Source organism: Lasioglossum baleicum, chromosome 18, assembly GCF_051020765.1.
Source record: "Lasioglossum baleicum chromosome 18, iyLasBale1, whole genome shotgun sequence".
NCBI classification, from domain to species: domain Eukaryota; kingdom Metazoa; phylum Arthropoda; class Insecta; order Hymenoptera; family Halictidae; genus Lasioglossum; species Lasioglossum baleicum.
In genome coordinates this window covers 996,275-1,013,599 of record NC_134946.1, presented here as the reverse complement: position 1 = coordinate 1,013,599, position 17,325 = coordinate 996,275, and the positions used below count along the sequence as shown (strand labels likewise).

At 46.3% G+C, this 17,325-nt stretch overlaps 2 protein-coding genes across 2 annotated transcripts; one reads left to right on the top strand and one right to left on the bottom strand.

Moving 5' to 3' along the window:
• Nucleotides 1–5,566: 5,566 nt before the first annotated feature.
• Nucleotides 5,567–6,646, bottom strand: LOC143218197 (uncharacterized). The gene is made up of 3 exons (XM_076443242.1): nt 6,158–6,646; nt 5,791–5,983; nt 5,567–5,679 (listed from the first exon to the last, which is right to left on the bottom strand). Exons 1-3 carry the CDS (start codon nt 6,644–6,646, stop codon nt 5,567–5,569), a joined length of 795 nt encoding a protein of 264 aa, XP_076299357.1.
• Nucleotides 6,647–9,245: 2,599 nt separating this feature from the next.
• On the top strand, nt 9,246–14,540 carry LOC143218196 (uncharacterized). The gene has a single exon (XM_076443241.1). It carries the CDS (start codon nt 9,246–9,248, stop codon nt 14,538–14,540), a length of 5,295 nt encoding a protein of 1,764 aa, XP_076299356.1.
• Nucleotides 14,541–17,325: the final 2,785 nt, after the last annotated feature.

Below are 17,325 nucleotides of genomic sequence, written 5' to 3'. Positions count from 1 at the left end.
AGTTTTGTGGACGTAACATGTCAGTTTAAATAGTTCACTCTGTTACCAAGTAATGGTGTGGCGTAGCGGCAGCGAGGTGAACTGCTACGCCGTGGACCCGGGTTCGAGTCCCGTCGTAGTAACTTTTTTTAATCCTTTTTCTTAGCTTTTTACATTAGAAAGAGTGAGCGGGAGAGAGGGAGAGAGAGCGGGAGGGAGGGAGGGTGGGAGGGAGGGAGGGAGGGAGGGAGAGAGGGAGGGAGGGAGAGAGGGAGAGAGGGAGAGATGGGGAGAGAGACAGAGCGAGGCGTCGCGGGGGTTGGTAAGCGAAGCGAACAGGGGGCGGAACCCCTCGTAGGTTTATAATTTCCTGTGTACTTTTTGCGTGTATTGACATGTAATATATGCATTATAATTTTATTAATAAAAATAAATATTTAAAAAATACCACGTTCTTAAAACGGACTAAAAAGTATAGAATAATTTAAATAAAAATATGTTTAAAAAACGGACTAAAAAGTATAAAATAATTATAAATTAAATTAAATTTTTAAAAAATACCACGTTTTTAAAACGGATTAAAAGGTATAAAATATTTTTTTTAAAAACCACGTTTAAAAAACGGACTAAGAAGTATAAAATAATTTTTTCTAGCCCTATACAGATTCCTAACCCCGTACAGATAGTCCTGAAAATTTGTGATTGTGAATTTTTAAGTAGCTACGAAAATACTTGTAAGATTTAAAACTGTAGGATCCGAGCGCGGAGTCGAAGACCCCCAAACTGTATGTTGTGTGTTGCGTGACGTATGAATGTGTGTGTATGTGCGAGCGACAACAAACAGTAAGGTTGTCGCTCGGTGTCGCGAAGGAGTTGTCGTCGGCAGTTGCGGAGGCAAAAAACGCCCGCGCCGCGTAACCGACGACAATTCGAAAACCGAGAGGCAGTCTGATGAAAAGAGTTGTATAGAGCAGTCGAGATAGCGTATCGAATAGAGTAGACGAGAAGCGAAAGAACACTGTGTTGTGCGAGTTGCAAATTGTTAACGTCCTTTGTTAATTGTAATAAATCGTCTATTATCGTTCGTGTTGTCAAATTAATTTGTCTCGTCCGAAGTCAACGAAACTACATCCACGTTGACGATCAGATCCTACAAAACGAAAAACGTGGGGCGCATGAAATAGATAATTGATGCATGAACACCTAAATCACTAACAATTTTAATGCGCTGAAAATGATATGAACTGTTGTGCGAGTTTTCTCAGCGGTAGCTACTCTCTATACTCCTTACTATGTATGTATTATCTTGCGCCCCACGTTTTTCGATTTAAATTTTACAAGTATTTTCATAGCTACTAAAAAATTCACAATCACAAATTTTCAGGACTCTGTATGGGGCTAGAAAAAATTATTTTATACTTTTTAGTCCGTTTTTTAAACGTGGTTTTTAAAAATTTATTTTATACTTTTTAATCCGTTTTAAAAACGTGGTATTTTTAAAAAATTTATTTTTATTTAAATAATTATTTTTAAAATAAAATTTGCCCAACACTGGCGTCATATCGGAAAATCTCGGTGTGACTGTCCTTTCGATTGGTAAACAAACATTATAGTATAATAATACGTAGTAACTTTGTAAACACCGCACGGAGCTCAAACGCACACTGACGCACACTGAGCTCCTTCGGTGCGAAGCGGAGCAGGGATGTGTCAGAGTGGGAACACGTAGTTGTTTGAAGCGAATAATCATGTATACACATAAGGCTGACGATTAGAGGACAGCCGAAGCCCAGCGAAGTCCCGACGCGACGGTGCCTTAATTTGAAAACAATGCGAGCTCCCGTGTGCGAGGATATGGTGGGGAAATTTCACCTGTTCGACCGGCGAGAACCGTTAACGCCGAATACAGATCAACTGTAACCTCCTTAGCGAGTACACGCAATAGTTTCAACCGAGTTACGCGACCGTGCGCATACCAAAAAACGATTTGTAACAGCTATAGTTTAATATCAATTAAACGTGGACTCGAATCGGAGAGACCCGGTTCAAAGACTCAAAAGCAGTGAATCGTTCATTTGGGGAATTCCTCACGATCTAGACTTCGCTTCCTTCAGATTCCTAGCACTCGAGCCCGGCATCCTTATCATTATACCATTTGCTCCTACGCGATCGGTGTAACATAGTAGACTGGGGACTGGGGACGCTGACCGCGAAGACGTACTACGTCACGCGGCGGGGAGTGCAATGGTTCAAATTATTAATAATTTATATCTCCTGAACTCATAGGCTTTAAAAAATTTTTTTTTGATATTGCATTGTCATCCAGTTCTGAGCTATGTTTAAAATTTCAAGCCTCTAGCTCATCGGGAAGTTAGCTTAAAATCAATTGAAAAATTTGTACCGAACAAACAGACAAACAGACAGACAGACTGACAAGAAAGCGAGCTAATAAAAACGTGGTAAAAAGGCCGAATGTCATGGAAAATTGCAATTTTTTCGGGGACTTCGAATAAATCCACGAATAACTTTACAAATGAACCCACTATGCACAGTCCAAATTCTATCGAGTTTAGACTTTTTTTAATCGGAAGAACACCACGAAGCAGCTAGCGTCACTTCCATAAAAGAAATATGAAATATTTATTGTTTATTTTCTCAGAAAAATTTGTAATCTGTCTTAAATACCACGACCGGTCATTTGACCGGTCGCGGTAGGAATAGGTATACGTGAAGTGTCGGTAGGAATAGTGTGTTAAATAAAAGATATACCTTGCACACACAAATTCTGAGAAAGTATGTAGATCTTATTGATTTCATTATTTGTAGTAGTAAGGTAATGCCGGTTCTGGACCAGGGTGGTTACCCCCACAGATGGAGGGGGTCCCCCCCTCCACCAAGCTCCCGGGGGGGCATTGCCTGTAATTGCCCCCCGGTAATTGCCCGATTTTTTTACCCCCCCCCCCACCAATTTTTTTTTGGGAGGTCATGAGGAAGTGACATCAGCTCGCGGGAAGTGACGTCACCAGAGACGTGTTGACACTTTGTCGACCATACCGACAATGGCGTTTCGTAGCCTACCGCCACCACCTTCACTGGAACCCCCCCACCACTTCCGTGACGTCACGAGCTGTTGCGAGGCATACCACCACCTTTGCTGGAACCCCCACCACTTCCGTGACGTCACAAGCGGTTGCGATTTTTTTTTAAAGAAAAAAACTGTCTTACTCGAACAGGATTCGAACCCCGGTCTACCGCTTGGTAGTCAAACTCATTAGCCGCTTGGCCAACCGAGGATCTCATAAACATGGCGAACATTTGGTATATATGTCAAAGAATAACTCTGGGCATGCAAATACTGCAGCGACAGCATATTTTCGTCCAAGACGCTATTGGTACGACAGGAAGATACTGCGAAATATTATGTCGAACGTGTTATAACTAATTCGTGTTACTTGATCAACCTTGACATTTTTTCCAGTAACTGCAGCATTCTTTTTTTCGTTTATGACGTTATTTGGCCGGTCTTTGATCGACCATTTTTATGAAATATGATACCCCTTAGAAAGGAACAGGAATCTCGGCGCATCCAAGAAACTGTTAGCATTTAAGATGCTGTTTGGTTGACCTTGACAGTGCTTAGGAATTTCACAAAACTGTGGCGACAGGAAGTCACTGCGAAATATTATACCGAGCGTGCGAAATCTTTTCGTTTATGACGTTATTTGACTGATCTTTGATCGACCATTTTTATGAAATATGATACCCCTTAGGAACGAACAGGAGATACCCCTTAGGAACGAACAGGAATTTCGCAAAAAAAACTGCAGCGTTAGCATTTTTGGTAGGAATCTTGGGACAGTAAATCACACATAAAATATCATAGTTTGAAATAAACTTTTTGATTTATTTTATTAGCATTACATCTAAGCCTAAAGCTAACAATTCAGTGTCTATTAATGAATTGCGTTCAAAATCTTCATGTTCCACAATTGCTTTTGCAAAATCATCGGTAACATTAGAAATTATTTGCATAAACTTACAATATTTTGTTTGTACAGAATATAGGTTCTCAGATAGCCATGAGTACATGTGGTCGACACAATATTCCAAATCAAACAATCTTCTCATCGTTTTCTGGTAATCTGTATGCACTTAGTTGAAGTTGATAATTTTGCAAGCTTCACATAATCGTTTAACTGACAGAATTCCACAGTTATATCACCAACATGCACAGCATTCCCTGAGTTGGCAATGTTCCGCAGAATGTCTTCTCTCTTTCGTAGAAAATCTTTCCACGTAGCCATAGAAAATTGAATTTCATTCCCGTGATTGTCTCCTATAGCCAACTCAACATGACGCCAACCACCAATTCGAACCCCAATGTCAAGATATTTGTAGCATGTATTCGTCAAGGGATATCTCCGACCCAATATACGCACCGTGTGTTTGATACTCTGTTCAGAATTATCTGCACTGATATTAAATGAAACAATTAGGAAAGAATTTTTTTTTCAATTGCAAAGAAACAATAATGCATTCTTAGCGGTTGCCGGAGTACTTACTGTGTGTGTAATTGCGGGGGATTAAACTCATTATTCTGCCGCGTTGCTCGACAGTTGACGGTTGCGGACCACATAGTTGATACTTTGCCGATCGAACCAACAATGGCGTTTCATAGCCTCTCGCTAACCCCTCGTTCTTTCCAGTTTTTAAAAGTGCAAACATAGCAAATTCATGTGGTGTTGGGGGGGAGGGCATCGCGCTAATTCTCACAGCTTTGGGACAACAGGCATGCAGAAACTGCAGTGTCAACATTTTTGGAGACCACAGGATGTGTGATATTTTTTTTATGAAATATGATAATCCTTAGGAACGAACAGGAATCTCGCAGAAATTGTAGTGTGAACATTTAAGACGCTATTTGGTTGACCTTAATACCCCTCAGCAACGAATAGGTGAAATATGATACCCCTTAGAAACGAACAGGAAACTCGCAAAAATTGTAGTGTCAGCATTTAAGACGCTATTTGGTATATGGGAAGAAATAAGCGAAGTTCTAGTAAAAAAAAAATTTGTTAATTAATACATTTTATTCAAAAACATGATTCTTGTCGATCAGTATATAATTTACACAGTTTAAATACATTTTCCATGACACGAACGCCAGTATGGAATGCACATCTATGCAATCCCTTTTGCATTAACGATAATCTTGGCACATCCTCCAGATCCACATCAAGAGCTTCTATTCCAGTTAATTTCCATAACCATTTTTTCTTTTCCAAACCCCTGACAATGACCTGCTGCGTATTTTCCAGAGACAGTTTCAAACAACTTCCGGCTGTTTTGTATGGAACATATCCATCTGCCCAACCGATTCCATGATGTTTGTGCGTTAACCATCGAACCTGGCGTGCTTCAGTAGCAGTTAATCGATGGAATTCAAATGGTGGCTTGAATATCCAGTGCAATAGTTTATTTCCATCTCGTAAAATGGCTGCTTCTTTTACAATGAAACCGTTTGCCCCCGTCTTGAAACCTTGTAGATCGACGAACGTTACATGGGTCATCATGTACCCACCGCTTGTTAAAGTATTCTGCGCACGACGTTGGTCAACGGGCTGTACTCGACTATACGATCGTGTATGATTAAACAGTAAGCAGCTGTGTTCACAGGCACATTATCTCTGCACTCGAAATCTATGCGCACATCAATGGTCGCACTTTTGACAGACTCGTTTTGACGAGAGCAGTCTATGACCACAAATGGACCCTGTGATAAAAACTGTAATTCATCCAATAGCGGCTCACTGGATCGATTACCATAATATGAGTTTTGAAATCTTGTGTACATGTCATAAAGTATCGCATACTTATTCTTTTCAAAGTCCAAGTTTAGGTCGTCGTATGGGTACGATTCGGAATTTAGGTACAACCGTATGTTTAACAGTTTACAATCGTCGAATTGATTAGCACTCTTCTGCAATTGATTCTTCTTATCATTCTGCAATGCGAATATGATAAAACGGGGTTTCTCCAATTGTGTTACAGTCTTTATCGCCCACGTATGCTTTGTAGTTGTTTGCAAATGTGGATATTCGTATAGATCCCAAGAGCGAAAACTCATAGGTATCATTTATCCTCTCTCGAGAATGCGTAGTAATGACAATTTGGTTACTTCTTCCAGACTTATGTGTGTCATACGCCACTGAACTTTGAATAATTCGATTTCAGGTCTTAAAGTACTAGAACCATTCAACGCGTTTAGATCGTTTCGTGATCGAATTAAGACCAACTCTTGACGCACGTTAACGGTAATCTTGTTATAATCTTCACCGAAGCCAAATAGCATATTGAATGGTATGCAGAAATTGAAATCTGCGCCATCCAGTTTACGATGCCAGCCTGCGGTGGCCAATGCTTTACTTTTTCCAGGAGAGATGGATACATGTGTTTTTAACGAGGTCGTTATTCCAGGATTTCTACAGCGGTCTATTTCAACTCCATTCAGTTCATATCGAATTTCATCAAACATGAAAGCGGCACAATTGGTATCGAGAATAACATTGTTTCTTGTTCCTTGAGGTGGAGCCTCTGCTAAAATGATTTTTCCTTCAATGTACGAGAAACTCTCACACGGTAGCGTATACAGATCCTGCTGATGCATAGTGACGAAGACACATATGAGGACATGTGTACAAGCAGCATGGCCGAGTGTGGTGACTGATCTGCCGGTGATCGAGTCCGACACGCGTGGAGTGTGCGTGTGTGGTGTGCGGAGTGCGTGAGTGGCGCGCGGAGTGAGTGCGTGGCGCGTGCCACTGTAAGCGAGTGAGAGAGTGCGAGAGGCGAAGCGTGGAGCGGCGCGCGGGCCCCGAGAAGCGCAGTTGAACGTTGAGCGTAGCGCGCAGAGACTCGAGCTTGCCATGTGAATGTGTATAACCTTTCATACAGAATATACTTCTTGTTTTTTCCTTTTTATTGTAACGTTCCGATTTCGTAGATGCCCTGTAGCTTAGGAGTGAACAGGGTTCGCAGGTAGATAAATAAGGTGGAGACGAAATCGGATAACTGTGAACTAAACTTTTATTCCGCGAAGTGCGGTACCAAACGTAAATACAAAGAAACTTTCCCTGCAGGTCGGCAAGTCCGACCGCGTAACAATACTTAAATAATTACGGTGTCCGGTTAGCGGGCCGGTGGTTATGAAGGAACCTCAATCGCGTCAGCGGGGGCCACGGTGTCGGTCTAGATGATGACAGAAAGAATATATTGTGATCGCGGAGTGACTAATGAAACGATCAGGCGGACGGTGGTACGCGAGTATCCGGGTACAGGTAACGTCGGCGCGGCGGACAATGTCGGTCGACCGGTATCACGACGTCGCGGCGTGACGCGTTCGCGGCGCGGTGTTTCGTGATTTCACGCTGGAGGGTAGGATGGTGACGGGAGGCGGTCAGAGGTCACCGACTGACGCAGCGCGGGCGCCGCGGCGCTCCTCCAGAAGCACCTGAAGGACGAGCCACGGATCGTACGTACCTCAGAGGCACCTGAGGGGTTCGTACTCGCCGTTACCACTCCAGGCCGCGAGGTCAAACCGCAGAGGTTCGACTAGCGAAGAAGGTCGGAGGCCAGTCGCCTCAGGCTGGTCGGACGGAGAGCCGAGTGGTGCAGCAACCCTCACACAGAAGCACCTGAGTGACGAGTTACCGTCGCACGCGCCTTAGAAGCACCTAAGGGTATTCGTGCCCACCACGTCGACACGACGGCTCCGACCCGGTCCAAGGCGGTGGCACGGCGGTCTCCGGTCGCCGGGGTTGTGGAGGGGAGTCGCCTGTGTGAGCTCGTGATTCCAGCCTGCGTTCTGGACAGATGGTTCCTCAGCTCTGAAAAGTGCTGGACGATCCGGTGTTCACGTGAGCGTCTCCGGGCAGACTCCGCTCGTTCGGTATTCCGACGCGACTTATATAGCGCCCGAAAGCGCGGACCATGGAGAGTGCCGCTCTCGGTCGAGCGGCCGCGGCGCTCTCTGATTGGCGCGCGTTTGTGTCGCTGGAGTTTATAAATATAAGTCGCCGTCGTTCGCTCCTTATTTACGCGGCGCTCGCGACGAGGTACGGCTCGTCGCATTATCTCTAAACACAAAATCGTCTACTTGTTTTCCTCCGCAATTGATCCCACAATCTTGGGGGCTCGTCCGGGATCAGTTCAAGGATAACGGTCGACATTTTGTGCGAATTGTTACGTAGATTACATGCGAATTGCGTGACGCGTAGTGTGAAGTGTGAAAAGTGATTTGTGAAAAGAGTACTGCGAAAAGAGAACTGCGAAAAGAGAATTGCGAAAAGAGAATTGTGAAAAGAGAATTGCGAAAAAGGAAGTGCGAAAAGATGGCAAGCTCACAAGGAAACGACAATGATGGCAGTGAAGGCCATCCTGAGATAAATAGGAACAATTGCGATCTAGAGCGTATGAAGTTGGTCGAACTGCAGGAAGAATTGATATCTCGCAAGTTGAAAACAACAGGTAATAAGGCGGACCTGATAGAGAGACTCAAAGCGGCTTTGTTGCTTGAAGACGCCCAGACAGATGAATCTGAACATGAATCCGAACATGAATCAGTGTTCGATGCCGTCGTGAACAAAACCGCGATAGTCCAGCGAACAGCTCAGCGAAGATGAGCACCGCCGTTTACGCCGTTTCAGTATCGCACATACAAACAGAATATTCGAGAACAGACAACCGTTTAGGTCACTTTTTTTGATCGTCCCCACCACGAGAATCGACTCTCGATATTCCGCGCGACGTCGATCGCGCTCTCTTGCCTTCCGGACGTGTTAGCGAAAGCAACCTTTTGTGACCAGTGCGAATAAACCGTGACCGTGTCGGCCTTATCACCGTCCGTATTAAAGAATTGTGCCCGCGATTCAGAACACAAGTACGCGAGTGTCTCGTATCGAAACCTGGCCTCGCGAGAAACCACCAACAGAATAAACTCGGTGTTTGTGGACCAATTCAATAGTGAACTTTTCTTTACAACACGTGGCACCCATCTCGCAGTCTCCTCATCCGAATCCAACCAGCCTCCATCCGAAACATTGTGGTTCTTCGAGCCGGATAGTTGAGGAGAATCCGTCCACGTCGTGAAGATTCAGTTCGAGCCCTTGGAAAGACCAGACCACACCACGTCGCACGTGGAATCTCCGCCGGAAAAGAGCACGCCATTTTCTGTTACGTCATCAGAACACGCAGTCGTTCGATACGCAATGGATACCATCGACGCATTAATTTCGCAACAGATGCAACTCATCAGTTCAATCCAACGAGCTCTTCGAAATTTTAAGAAGCTCGGTCAAGCCAAAATGACCGCATCGGTAACACGCCAGCGGCTCGCAAACCTGAAGGAGAACTTCGCCAAGTCCCAGGAATTGGACGGAGCCATTGTCGCTTATGCAAGCGAGTCCACCAAAGCAGCTCATCCGTATTTCACGCAGGACCAGTTCTGCGTTGGTGAAGACGCCTTCAACGAAGCTGCAGATTTCATGGCAGAGGTACTCGGATCCACCACCGGTGAGTCATCTGCCTCCAGTAAATCGGTTGCCGATCTTCCTTACCGACCGGTGTCGCGCCTTCCGAAATTGCAGTTGCCTACGTTCGACGGACGTTTATCCCAATGGGAACAATTTCGCGATAATTTCAAATCGATGGTGTTTAACGACAGTACTCTTAGCGACGTAGATCGAATGCAGTATTTAATAACCTGTCTCAAAGGCGATGCAAGCAACGCGATCAGCCGTCTCGCAATTACTGAGAAGAACTTCCGCGTCGCGTGGGAGATACTCGTGAAACGATGCGAACACAAAAGTCGCCTCGTTTCAGTGCACCTTCAAACCCTGTTTGATCTACCAAAAGTCACAGTAGACAATTTCATAAATCTTGGCCGCCTTCGAGACACCGCGAACATAGCAATCGAGTCTCTTCGAAACCTCGGTCGTCCAGTCGAACACTGGGACGACATCTTTGTATTTTGCGTCACCACTAAATTGTCCGAATCGTTGCGAAAAGAATGGAGACTCACGCTCGGCGAGAGTCGTGAGTGCCCGTCGTATGCCAAGCTAGACCAGTTTCTCGGTCAACAAATTAACGCGCTCGACGATTCGAAGCCCGGTGCTGTTGATGTAAACAAACAGGTGTCGCGACCATCCGTTAACCGTCTAAATTTGAAGTCGACTACCTCGCACACCGTCACGCCAAGTAACACGACATGTCCGGCATGTCGGTCCAATCATTTGTTGTACCAATGCGATCAATTTCGTAATCAAACTCCATCGGAGCGATACAAGCTCGTTCGAGCGACCAACCGGTGCATTAATTGTTTTAGCGCGAGTCACGCGGTGAAAGACTGTAAAAGCACGCGCGCTTGCAAGCAATGTCACAAAAGGCATCATACGATGCTGCACTTCCAAACCAGCGACGCACCCGCGCCGCCCTCGGTCTCTCTATTGACAGCGACCGACAATCCAATCGAACAGCCAATCGAGGCAGAAACACCGTCTCACTGCTTGACAAGCGCGATAGCCCGACCCACGACCGTCATTCTTGCCACCGCGTATGTACGAGTCTACTCGAAATCGGGCAATTTTGTGCAGGTTCGAGCGCTCCTGGATCAAGGCTCGGCTATATCAGTTATTTCAGAAAACCTTGTCCAGCTGTTACGCTTATCGAAATTACGAAGATCGATTCGCATACAGGGCATCGGAAATGCCCATACCTATTGTCGTCACGCTGTCTCGCTAACAATCACTCCCCACTCCAGCAGCGCTCCTGCCTTCCCCACTACTGCGCTCGTGCTCCCATCGTTGACGCAGTATAAACCGAATCGAGTCAATTCGCCGTGTCACTATACACACCTTTCGGGACTCAATTTAGCCGACAAGGACCCCATGAGTTCAGACCCAATCGAACTATTGATCGGTGCCGATCTATACGGATCAATCATTCGCGACGGTATTCGAAAAGGCGCCGGTAATGAACCTGTTGCCCAAAACACAGCATTGGGTTGGATAATATCCGGTCCGGTTGCAACTCATGCGTCCTCCACCTTCACATCCATCCATATTTCCCACGGAACTGTACGCGAAACGTTCGAGTCCGAACTAAGCAGATTCTGGGAAATCGAGGAGATCCCTCGCACCTCGCTCCCAAGTCCCGAAGACATCCAGTGCGAAAACCATTTCGCATCCACGCATTTTCGCACGCCGGAGGGCAGATACGTCGTCCGTCTTCCCTTCAAGGACAAGTCGTCCACATCGCTCGGAACATCCCGATCCTCCGCGCTGTCGCACCTGTTATTCTCTGAACGCCGTCTCAAGCGGAACCCAACCCAGGCGGCGGAATATACACGCTTTCTCCAAGAATACGAATCCCTTGGTCATATGGAGAAGGTGACACAAACCGACGAGCAATCGTCTCCACCGTACTACATTCCGCATCACGGAGTGTCCCGAACGGACAGCGCCACAACCCGTCTCCGGGTGGTGTTTAATGCGTCATGTCGCACGTCGACGGGTATATCACTAAACGATTTATTGTTAATAGGACCGAAACTGCAAACTGACTTAACGTCAGTCATCTCATTATGGCGGCAAAGTCAATTCGTCTTCACAGCCGACATCGAAAAGATGTATCGGCAAATATTGATTGACCCACGAGATCGCGATTATCAACGCATTTTGTGGCGTACCAATTCGTCTAATCAAGTACAAGAATACCGCCTTAGTACTGTCACCTATGGCACCGCGTCAGCCCCATTCCAAGCTCAACGGGTCCTCCAACAGCTGGTTGAGGACGAAGGCTCTTTGTTCCCTCTAGCCGTCCCCGTGCTACGACACCAAATTTACGTCGATGACTGCATTTTTGGTGCCGACAATATTCAACTGGCCCGGCAAACGCGTGATCAGCTCATCACTCTCTTACAAAAGGGAGGGTTTCGTCTACGCAAGTGGGCAAGCAATCGGTCGACTCTCCTTGCAGACTTGGATCCGTCCGACCATGGACTCGCGTGCGCCAAAGAACTCCGGAGCGACGAATATTTAAAAATATTGGGTATTACGTGGTGCCCGGAAAGTGACCAATTCAAGTTTCGACTTTCCATTCCAAGCCACTCCAAATCCACAAAACGTGGGCTCTTGTCGCTCATAGCAAAACTGTTCGACCCGCTAGGGTGGGCAGTACCAGTAGTCATTACCGCCAAAATCCTCATTCAACAGCTTTGGAAGTTGAAATGCGATTGGGACGATCCCCTTCCAGTCGAATTTCAAACTCAGTGGGAACGATATCGCTCCCTCCTCCACCACTTAGAGTCAGCTCACATTCCGCGATGGACTGGACAAACAGCCGATACAGTTGACGTCCAGCTTCATGGCTTCTCCGACGCGTCCTCGGTCGCTTATGCTGCGGTAGTATACCTTCGCGTCGTTTCCTCCGACGGCAGTATCAACGTCTCCCTGTTGATGGCGAAGTCAAAGGTAGCTCCTGTGAAAACAATCAGCATTCCTCGTCTCGAGTTAACAGCCGCCCACCTGCTTGCACGATTACTGGATTGCATTCAGCAAGCCCTCCACAAGCGTATCCTTCCATGCGTATGCTGGACAGACTCGACCATCACGCGAGCGTGGCTCAGCAAACCGCCGGCGACGTGGAAAACATTCGTTGCAAATCGCGTGTCCGAAATCCACTCACTGGTTCCAACTGGCCAATGGCTCCATGTCCCGTCAGAGGACAACCCTGCAGACTGCGCCTCGCGTGGCGTTTCAGCGCCGGAATTGGTTTCCCATCCTTTATGGTGGAACGGTCCGCAGTGGCTGCGACTTGTTCCTGAATTTTGGCCATCTCAACCTGCAATAGCAGAGGCACACATTCTCGACGAAAAGAGGAATCCTGTTCCAATTCTTGTATCAACCACGATCGAGCCATGGGATATCCAGACTCGATACTCATCGTGGACCAAACTCCTTCGGGTGACCGCATATGTCATCCGGTTCATTGAGGCAATTCGCCACCATCCTCTCACCTTGTCGCTCACGGGAAATTGCCCGAAGAGTCCAAGAGCAGACCACTCGTTGCATCCGGACGAGATTCAAATCGCCAAGTATTATTGGTATAAAACCATTCAACGGGCATGCTTCCCCAGCGAGTTGTCCAAACTCGTCGCGAAAACGCCAGTACCGAGCTCCAGCCCGCTGTCCAAATTAAATCCTTACCTCGACTCGAGCGAGTTGATCCGAGTAAAGGGCAGGATGCGACACTCCAACCTTCCAGAAGCGAGGAAGCACCCAATAGTTCTCCGCTCTCACCATCTGCTCAACCTCATAATCGCGCACCATCACCAAAAAACATTGCATGGAGGACCTTCACTCACACTCGCTTCCCTCAGGGAAGAATTGTGGATCCTGAGAGCTCGAACGACAGTGAGGTCGATCTTGTATCGGTGCGTCCCATGCACGCGCGAAGCAGCTAAGGTTCCGACAGAACTCATGGGGGACTTGCCGAGCATGCGAGTCAACCCTCAGTCGCGAGCGTTCACCCACACCGGCGTCGATTATGCCGGACCCATACTTGTGAGACTATCGTCTGGCCGCGGTCACAAAACGCATAAAGCGTACATCTCCATATTCATCTGCATGACCACGAAAGCGGTCCACCTAGAACTAGTCTCAGACTACAGCTCACAAGCGTTTATAAGCGCCTTCCACCGTTTCATCGCGCGTCGAGGTTTACCTCATAGCATGTATTCCGATAATGGAACCACATTCCAAGGCGCGGATCGCGAATTAACCAAAGACCATCGCGATGCCATCCGACAATCAAACTTCCTAAACGAAGTAGCCACTAACCGAGTAGCATGGCATTTCTTACCCCCCGCAGCGCCACATTTCGGTGGCTTGTGGGAGGCCGCGGTGCGCAGCACTAAACACCACCTAAAAAGGTGTGTCGGCGCGCACACTCTCACGTCCGAGGAAATGGCCACACTGCTCTGTCGGATCGAGGCATGCTTAAACTCGCGACCATTAGGTGCCGTCTCCGATGTCCTTGACGATTACGGAGTGTTAACACCTGGACACTTCTTAATCGGAGCTCCTATCATCAGCCATCCTGAACCGAGCGTACTCGATTTCCGAGAAAACAGACTGTCGCGTTGGCAGCTTGTACAGCGCCTGTCCGAAGGTTTTTGGAAATCCTGGTCGCGCGACTACTTGCATACGCTGCAACAACGCCCGAAATGGCGTGTCGTGCAACAATTGGCCAAGCGAGGTCAAATCGTACTACTGCGTAATCCTAACGCGCCTCCGGCCCACTGGGCCCTCGGTCGGATCAGCGAATGTCATCCGGGCAAGGACGGACTCACCCGAGTAGTAACTGTCAAGACTCAGCTGTCCGAATTCAAAAGACCACTTGAGAAACTGTGCTTTCTCCCAGTAGAAATTAACGCAGAGACGCAAGCTGTCATGGCGGGCGGAACGCCCACTTGCCCGGATGACCCCCCTTCCGGTGCGTCTTAAGTAAAATTGTATATTTGTTTTTTTTTGGGTTTTGTTTGTACTGTAGCCCATTTCAACGCGTATTCGACCAACGTCTAGTCCGACACGGTGCGTTCAACAACCAGCGCCTGCATCCTTGTCGAATGTACTCATTCGAGGCGGGCGGTATGTTCGATGCCGTCGTGAACAAAACCGCGATAGTCCAGCGACCAGCTCAGCGAAGATGAGCACCGCCGTTTACGCCGTTTCAGTATCGCACATACAAACAGAATATTCGAGAACAGACAACCGTTTAGGTCACTTTTTTTGATCGTCCCCACCACGAGAATCGACTCTCGATATTCCGCGCGACGTCGATCGCGCTCTCTTGCCTTCCGGACGTGTTAGCGAAAGCAACCTTTTGTGACCAGTGCGAATAAACCGTGACCGTGTCGGCCTTATCACCGTCCGTATTAAAGAATTGTGCCCGCGATTCAGAACACAAGTACGCGAGTGTCTCGTATCGAAACCTGGCCTCGCGAGAAACCACCAACAGAATAAACTCGGTGTTTGTGGACCAATTCAATAGTGAACTTTTCTTTACAACACGTGGCACCCATCTCGCAGTCTCCTCATCCGAATCCAACCAGCCTCCATCCGAAACAATCAGACTATTATGAAGAGGAAGCTGGACACAGGGCTGCGTATGTTCCCACGTTCAAGGACGTAGAAGAGTCGATGGAGAAATTTAGCGGAGGTGGAAAGAGAAGCCTGCGGACTTGGCTGAAAGATTTCGAAGATACGGCGAAATTGTGTAAATGGACAGACATACAAAAGTTAATTTATGCGAGGCGACTTTTGTGTGGGTCAGCGAAACTATACGTGAATTACGAAAGGTGCACGCGTACGTGGAACGAACTGAAGCAGTCGTTATGCGCTGAATTTTCGAAGGCTGTGAATAGCCTTCTCGCGACGAAAATAAAGTTCAATAAAGTGCAGTGTTTCAACATTAAAGGATTACCAGTTCTTTACATTCTCCTCATTCCCCTCAGACAACTTGTACTCTCTGTAAACTCGTAGTGCGGGTGTATGATATTGTAAATAGTGCTAGAGCGTTTATTCCAGTATATTAGGTACGGTGTTATGAACAATTATAGTGTAGGATAAGGATTTGTGGATATGTTTGAGAAGAATTTAAAAGTGAAAGGGCACTGACCCCTTCTACTCGATAATTCCATAGGGCGGATATTAGAAATGCCCTTGTGCAATTTAACGAGTAGGTAGGTTCAATGTTGTCCACCGATTTTTTAAACATTTTCACCTCGCTGGGGCCCCAAATGAGAACCAAGGTATGCATGCGTTTGTCACTTGATACGAGACTGTCGCGCGCCTGTCTGACGTACGCAACGTATACTTTTGTTAGAAGTGTTGCAGCATTTTAGGCGGATTTTTAATTGTTAATAACTAAATAACGAAGCCGAAATCGCAATTTTTTTATTCTTCATTTTCATCTTATATTATCGTCGAGAATCACCCCTTAAATTTTCTCCCACCTGTAGGTAAACACCCTGTATATCTTGTCTATCGTAAAACTAGATTACTTGTCATTTATTATATTAGAAATAATGTGTAGAACGTAGAAAAATAAAAAAAAAGTGAAAAAAAATATTTTTAAAAAATGCCGACACGGGACGCGAACCCCGACCAACCTCGTGGTAGACATTCGCTCATCCCACTCGGCCGCGGACCGCTGTGACAAGAGGCTTTCACTCATTGAATATAACTTACATGTCGCATTTCAATATCGATTATCTCAAAAACGGGTGCCCATTCAAGAGAAAGCCAATGGGATAGTTCATGAGGATGTCTAAGCTATGTTCACACAAAATTTCGTTCAGATCTGGGTGTCTCGATACGCGGGGTCTCCTGTTAGTGATTAAATGGAGTAAGTGCCAGTTTTTGCAAACCTGTGTCGAGTATCTCGGACACATAATAGAGAATAATAGTGTAAAGCCGTCCGAGCAAAAGACGAATGCAGTCAGGCAATTCGCGGAACCGACAACTGTCCGAGCGTTGCAAAGTTTTTTAGGCGTCCCGGGTATTTTCGAAAATTTGTACCGGCGTATTCCGTGATTGCGCGTCCATTGACGAATATACTAAGGGGTGGAGTGAATTTTCAATTCGGAGAATAGGAGCGAGCATCGTTTAAAGAGTTGAAATTAATATTAACCAACAATCCATTTCTAAGAATTTATTCTCCGACTGCAGAAACGGAACTCCACACCGACGCATCTGCATTGGGTTTTGGCGCGTTTCTGCTACAACGAGATAATTAGGATCGTCTGCTACATCCTATACATTACGCGAGCGGGAAAATAAATCCATGTGAGGAGAAATACCATAGTTACGAACTCGAGGTGTTGGCGGTGGTGAAATCCCTTAAAAAGTTTAAAGTCTATTTAATTGGTATACCGTTCAAGGTTATAACTGACTGCCAAGCGTTTGTAATGACCCTGAAGAAAAAAGATATTTGTCCGCGCGTGGCCAGATGGGCACTATTTTTGCAAGATTTTGATTACACGGTACAACATCGTTCGGGTAAGGCTATGCGTCACGTCGACGCCCTAAGTAGATACCCGTTACCTGTATCTATGTCGATTGTCGAAGAAGAAGCGAGTGTGATCCACAAAATACGAAAAGCGCAGGCCGATGATAAAGAATTGCAAGAACGGATAAGTAGAGTGAATGTTGCGGAAAAGTATGTTAGAGAGAACGGATTGTTGTATAGGTTAGTTGATAACGAACAATTACTTGTTGTACCTAAGGC